The 7277-nt window shown below is 39.3% G+C and overlaps 1 protein-coding gene across 1 annotated transcript; it reads left to right on the plus strand.

Moving 5' to 3' along the window:
* The first annotated feature begins 4281 nt into the window (after nt 1–4281).
* LOC123003502 (trichohyalin-like) lies at nt 4282–5977 on the plus strand. Its single transcript, XM_044396134.1, has 2 exons — nt 4282–5385; nt 5846–5977. Exons 1-2 carry the CDS (start codon nt 4282–4284, stop codon nt 5975–5977), a joined length of 1236 nt encoding a protein of 411 aa, XP_044252069.1.
* Nucleotides 5978–7277: the final 1300 nt, after the last annotated feature.

The following is a 7277-nucleotide window of genomic DNA, read 5'->3' on the forward strand; positions in this document are numbered from 1 at the left end:
TTTTTGTTAAATTTTGAATTGGACCAAGTCTCCATCAACCGCCAACGCCGCATATTTACTTTTAAAGGCAAGGATCTAAAAAAATGTATTTGTTAATAAATATTTCATATTTAACGCCTTTCGCAGCAAAACTAAAGTATCTTCTTGTTTGATATTTTTTGCCAAATAGAAGCACCATGCAAAAGCAATGGCATCGAATTTTCTTTTTCTTTCGCCAACTGAGATGCCACCTTACGCTTTAATCGTGGTCCTGCCTCATTAGAAGTTAGGCATTTGCGACGAGGTTTGTCGCTTGGCAAGCCCTTTTCCAAAAATAAAATTTTAATGTTCGACGAAAGCCACAGGGAATGTTTTTCCTTGAATCGGTCTATTATTCTATGACATTTTAACAAATTACGACCAAGAAAGGCAACAATATGCTTAATTTTTTCACATTGAACAAATGAATAAAAAAACACATATAATAAACATTCAGTGTTTATAATTTATTTAACAATCCTTCACTCTTTGTATCCATATTTAATCTTTTTTGGTTGGCTTACAATAGCCAAAGAAATCGAGGTGCAAAAACTACAAAGTTTTTCGTCCCTTTTTTGTAAACGTGTGACCCTATTTCAAACTTTCGAATATCTTAAGAAAAAAACAAGAGAGAACGCTGTACTCGGGTTGGTGTTCCGACTAATAATCGTAACTCAGCTAAAGGGAGTGCGAGGGAGATAGATATATAAATTTTGATTGCGTATAATTTTTTAATGAATGGTCCGATTTGAAAAATGTCTTCTGCATTTCGATAGGTTTAAATATACACAACAAAATTGCATTTATACTTCTCGGAAATCTTTAAAGATGTGGGCGCAGGACCCATTTTAAAATCGTTAGTGGGCGATTGTGGGCGTTAGAGGGGGCGTGGCGCTCGGCTAAAATAAACTTGCGCTGCGTAGGAAGCCAAAGAATATGTGTGGGAAATCTCAACCTTCTAGCTTTTGTAGTTTCTGAGATCTCAGCGTTCATACAGACGGACAGACGGACAGACGGACAAACGGACAGACGGACAGACGGACAGACAGACAGACGGACAGACTAGATCGACTCGGCTAGTGCCCCTGATCAAGAATATATATACTTTATGGGGTCGGAAACGCTTCCTTCAAAAGTGTCACATTGACACCTAAATAGGGGCATATTGATGACTATTTTTTTTGGGTGCAGCACTTCCACTCTTCTGCATCTTGGCCTCGTTATGATATTTGAGGCTGTCACGGGGGGACTTCCACGCCATCTTGCAACTTTCATCTAAACATATCAGTTATCAAATAAAAACAGCTCTTAACGAGGTAAAAAACTAGTGACGATCGCACCTTCAACGTACAAAAGTTCTGATATCAACTTTTGTGACGAAAAATGATTTTAGATGCGACTAAATAAGTACGCTACCTAAAATTTACTCGTTCGGCCCGCTTTAGCAAATATTTAATATCTATACGAAAGTTTTCTGTTGTAGCGTGCCGAATGAATAAATTTTTGGTAGCGTACTTATTTAGTCGCATCTAAAATCATTTTTCGTCACAAAAGTTGATATCAGAACTTTTGTACGTTGTAGTTTTTATACCCTTGCAGAGGGTATTATAATTTAAGTCAGAAGTTTGCAACGCAGTGATGGAGACGTTTCCAACCCCATAAAGTATATATATTCTTGATCAGCATCACTAGACGAGTCGATCTAGCCATGTCCGTCTGTCCGCCCGTCTGTCCGTCCGTTTCTACGCAAACTAGTCTCTCAGTTTTAAAGCTATCGGGATGAAACTTTTCGTAAAAGTCGTATTTCTATTGCAGGTAGTATATGTATATGTCGGAACCGACTGGATCGGACAACTATATCTTATAGCTCCCATAGGAAGGATCGAAAAAAAAAACGTAAAAAAAATATAGCTTCGATGTTTTTTGAAATATTACCTTCTACTCTTGGGAGTATTTTTTAAATTTCTGAATTTCGATTTTTTTTTTGTTTTAATCGCATCACTATATCATATAGCTGCCATAGGAACGAACGGAAAATAAATATGACATTAATAGGAAACAAATTATAGCTTTGTTGGTTTTTATTGTATCCTCTTCTACTCCGGGATATGACACTTTTTTTATATTTCAGAATTTGGAATTAATTTTTTCAATTATAATCGGACGATTATACAGCCACCATAGGAACGATCGGAAATTTAAATAGCTTCTAGGAATAGAAAATTATAGATTTGGTGTTTTTGACATATTATCTTATACTATTCGGGATATAATTTTTTGTATTTTAAAGAATTTCCAATTCAATTTAATAAAAGTCGGATGACCCTATCAAATAAATGTCAAAGAAACGGTTAAAAAATAACAAAATTAGAATTACGAATCATATTTTATAAAAAATCTATCGACTATATTATTATGCTGAATGGGGTGGTGTCAGGTGTCGAATGGAACCGGTGTACACGTGTCCAAATTTTAAGGTAGACCACCTACAGTCAGAAAAAAAATCGCCCTGAATTTTAGAAAATCGCCATACTTTTTAAGCCAAAGGCAGCTCGCCTTGCCTTTTAGAAAAAATATTTCTAAAAATTAGAAAAAAAATTTCTTAAATGTAGGGTTAGTTTTTGCAAAATTGAATAAGAAGAAGAAAAAAAAAAATCGGGGAATCGGGAGTTATGCCGACTCCACCCCTCTGTCGGTGTGGGGTGTTGTTGTTGGGGTTCTCGTTTCTCAACTTATTTTTCTCTTCTCTATTTAAACACATGGATGACGTCACGATGCTTGTACACAAGCACACTTTTAATCTTAAATTGTAACTGAAATAATAACTGAAATTATTATATTATTTATTAATGATAAACATAAAAATCAAATAACTTACTATCTTGAGAAAAACATTTTGGTCGCTCGCGGGATTCGAACCCCTTACCTCACAGTTTGCAGTCAAACACTCTACTAGCTGCGCCAGGGAAGCATCGCGAGAGGCGCTGTACAAAGTACATTCTCATTCTGTTCTCTTGGGTTATAGGTTTATAGTCTTATTTATCCATTATGTGTGTGTTAGTTTACCTAAATCCTTATTTGTATTAAAGTATACATATTAATGCGCTAAAAAAAAAAAAAGACGCAAAAAATGTCCGCCTCGACGTGGGATCGAACACACGCTTCCGAATATAAGCGTAGAAAACAAATAATCCGCTCGCATTAGACCCCTAGGCTACCGAATGGGCCAATTTCCTAAAATGTAAGGCGATTTTTTCTTAGTTTGAAAGAAAAATTTCTGAATAACAGAAAATTTTTCTAAAAGTGGATAACAAGAGGAGTTGATTTAATCAGGGTACGTTTTTCTTATTATTTAGAAAAATATTTTTGAAAAATAGAAATATTTTCTGAATTTCAAGGCGATTTTCAAAGTATGGCGATTTTCTAAAATTTAGGGCGATTTTTTTCTGAGTGTAGGTATACCCGTTTTTCCTATTTTAAATTACAGAAATAAACACAAAAAGGTTGACACGAACCTAGACAACAGGTAATAATGGAGTTATTACACAATCCTTAAAGTAGGTAATCAATCCGGTTTACCTAATTCACCTAAGAATTGTCCCTAAAATCGGACATTGGTCGCCATCAAAAGGGTTATCCGAAGGTTGATAGCAGGTATAATCTAACCCTATATATTGACTCGTAATCCTAATCCCCGGATTAGTCTGTGAAAAACAGTTGCCGAGTGACAACGTATACCAGTATTTCTTTATTGTGCGTATGTTTTATACTCAGTTAATATCTTTACACCGGAAGTATAAAGTGAAAAGTAAATAAAAGCCCACCAAAAAGTATAAGGTGAAAAGTAAACATAAAACCATAAAAAGTGAAAAGTAAATAAAAAACCAAAAAAAGTATAAAGTGAAAGAGTGTGCAAACTGAAAATAATAAAGTATTAATATACTTTTCTTCATTTGGTAAGTATTTTTATAAAGCGAAACATGATTCATAAATTTTATTGAACCTCAAACAATTTATCAAATAATTAAAATTATCCCTTAAATTGATTAAATCTGCTGGTGAAATTCAGGTGGAATGTATATCATCAACAATAAATATTTCACCCAAATTCAGACCAAAGGGATTTTGGTGTAATTAGCAAACTAAAACAAGTTTAAGCATTTATAAAATTGTCTGAGGTTTTTAAAGTTTTATAAAAGTAATCATAATATTTATCATAACCCCTTACTTTATACATTTATTTTTAACAGCAAAATAAAGAGAATGCCGCGCGTATCTTCTTTATCTCAAGAGCAGCGCCGCCAAGCTGCAGTTAGACGAAGCCGATCCCAATATGCTCAAAATGCGTCTGAAATAAGGACCCGCAATGCGCAGCACATTGCCTTGGCCCGCGCAAGTAATTTAGAGGTAGCAGAAGTAGCTCGCTCGCAAAATTCCGCTGCTCGCTCTCAAAGAAGGAGAAGTGAAAGGATTCGAGCCAGCGAACGATTGAGGAATACTGCCAATCGCGCTACCTGGAGATCGATCGAGGAAAATCGAGGACCGGAACGCGCACGGGACGCTGCAGCCCACTCCAGCGCCAGGTCGAATTCGGAAGATCGACGACGACATCAGGTGCAAAATACTGCTGACCATGCTACCTGGAGATCGATCGAGGCGAATCGGGGTCCCGAACGCGTTCGGGATGCTGCTGCTCGCGCAATAGTTGGGTCGGATTCCGAGGAGCGACGACGAGAGCAGTCGCGAAATACTGCTGACCATGCTACCTGTAGATCGACAGAGGAAAATCGAGGAACCGAGCGCGCACGGGACGCTGCAGCCCACGCCAGGGTCAGGTCGAATTCGGAAGAGCGACGACGACAGCAAGTGCAGAATACTGCAGCGCACGCAATCACCAGGTCGGATTCCGAGGAGCGACGACGACAGCAGGTGCAAAATACTGCTGACCATGCTACCTGGAGATCGATCGACGAGAATCGAGGTCCCGAACGCGTTCGGGACGCTGCAGCTCACAGGATCACAAGGAACAACCCCATCGCTAGGACACAGCAGCAAAGGACCAACACAGTGCATCATCGGGAAACTCGTCTTCAGAGGAGACTTCGGGAGCAGCAAATTCAGGAAATGGCTGAGGAGCGACTATTGACTTATAGGTCCAATTCACAAAATCGACAGGCGGAATCTTCAAGGCAGTCACAGCGCAATATTGCTGCAACAGCACAACTTTCGGAGGATGAACGAGAGGATCAACGGAAACGCCAGCGACGGAGGAGTCGAGCTACTGCGAGGGAACAATATCTACGTAACATTAAGGACGGACCAACAAAGTTTTATACGTGCTGTGGAGGAACGTGGCTTCCATCTCAGGTAAGTGGTTTGAACATACGTACTATTTCTTCTAAGTACCCCAACCTTAGTGTAGACAATGCCTTCTATTTAAGTAGAAAGTTTCCGAGTCCGTCCGGCAAATATCAATTTTGCAGCACATGCCGCCAAGGCGTTTCAAAAGGTAGGATACCATCCCTTTGTCTCTCGAATGGCTTCGACTTTCCAGAGATACCTGAATGCCTTAAAAACTTGACATTCCTTGAAGAGCGCCTTATATCTCCTCGAATTCCTTTCATGCGCATTATATCCCTTGGATATGAGATGCAATGCGGAATAAGAGGAGCTGTATTCAATGTTCCGATTTCAGTACCTGATACTGTAAACGCACTCCCGCGCACCTTTGATTCGACTCATGTGATCCAGGTTCACCTGAAAAGAAAGTTAGAATATTCCCATAATTTCATGACCGAAACTATTCGACCCGCTCGGGTCATTGAAGCTGTGCGATACTTGGTTAGCACTGAGCTCTACAGGAAGCACAACATATCCTTTGACGGTGATTGGCTCAATCAAATGGGTGCTGAAGAAGAGATACCTTTCATCGCAGATGAATCTGACCGAGAAGTTGTAGAACAGCTTCTTCGTCAACGTTCTCATTCTCAGTCAAATGACCAACAAGAAGGAGATTTAAATCCTGGAGGTCATGAAACCCTATTGGAAAACGACGATACTGGACTTCAGCGTATTGCTATGGCCCATGGGGATGGCCGCATTCCAACAAACTTAACCCTTGACGACGACGCAGAAGAACTTTCCTTCCCGACTATTTCTTGCGGCGAAATATTTAAGGGGAATTCGACCTATGCAAAAAAAGCTAGGTCGCAAATTCGTTTTTACGACAGTCGTTGCGCAGTAGTACCCAAAGTCCTTTACATGTACAAGTTTTATGAAAAGCAGCGAATTCAAAGTTCCATTTCCGTTGCCCTACGAAAAAAATCAGGTACCGTAACTGCTGCAAATTTGAGGGATAATTCCCGTTCAGCTCCAGCCCACTGGGGGGCCGAAAAAAAGAAAGTTATAGCCATGATTAGACAATTTGGGTTGCCAACATTCTTCATAACCCTCTCTGCTGCTGAATCTAAATGGAACGAACTGCTAGTTATTCTATCTCTTTTATTGGATAACAGAGACATTAGCGAGGAGGAGGCGGCAGCTCTATCTAGCGCCGAAAAAGCTAGATTAATCCGCTCAGACCCAGTAACATGCTCCCGGTACTTTGACTACAGGTTCCGACAATTAATGAAATTGTTCAAAAGCTCAGAGATATTTGGTGAGTTAAGACTGGTCCATTATTATTGGAGGATCGAGTTCCAGCACAGAGGATCGCCGCACTCTCATGGCATGTACTGGTTTTCTGGTGCCCCAAAACTAGAAGGACCCAATAACGCCGAAGAAGTCGCCAGCTTTATAGATCGGTTTATTACTGCCAGCGGGGACGATCCTGAATTGCAAGAAGTAATTAAATATCAGCGCCATAAGCACAGCGCTTCATGTTTAAGGGAACTACGAGGCCAACAATTCTGCCGTTTTGATATGCCATACCCACCAATGCCTGAAACTCTGTTTTTGTATCCGTTTGAAGAAAACGAAACCAACGTTAAAGAGCATAAAGAAATATTTAAGAAAGTTAAAGAGCTTTTAAAGACTGTTTCCGAAGAAGAATCGGCCATGTTTAATAATTTTGAATATTTCCTCAGCCATCTTGAAATCTCATATGAGGAATACAAGTTCGCCATTCGTTCTAGCTTAAAAAAGCCCCAAGTATTTCTTCGACGTCAGTTTTCTGATAGGTTGCTGAATGCTTATAATAGAAATATTTTAGGCTTGCATAGAGCTAACATGGATATTCAATTTATCCTAGATGCTTACGC

The sequence above is a fragment of the Drosophila takahashii genome, chromosome X (genome assembly GCF_030179915.1).
Source record: "Drosophila takahashii strain IR98-3 E-12201 chromosome X, DtakHiC1v2, whole genome shotgun sequence".
NCBI classification, from domain to species: Eukaryota; Metazoa; Arthropoda; class Insecta; order Diptera; family Drosophilidae; genus Drosophila; species Drosophila takahashii.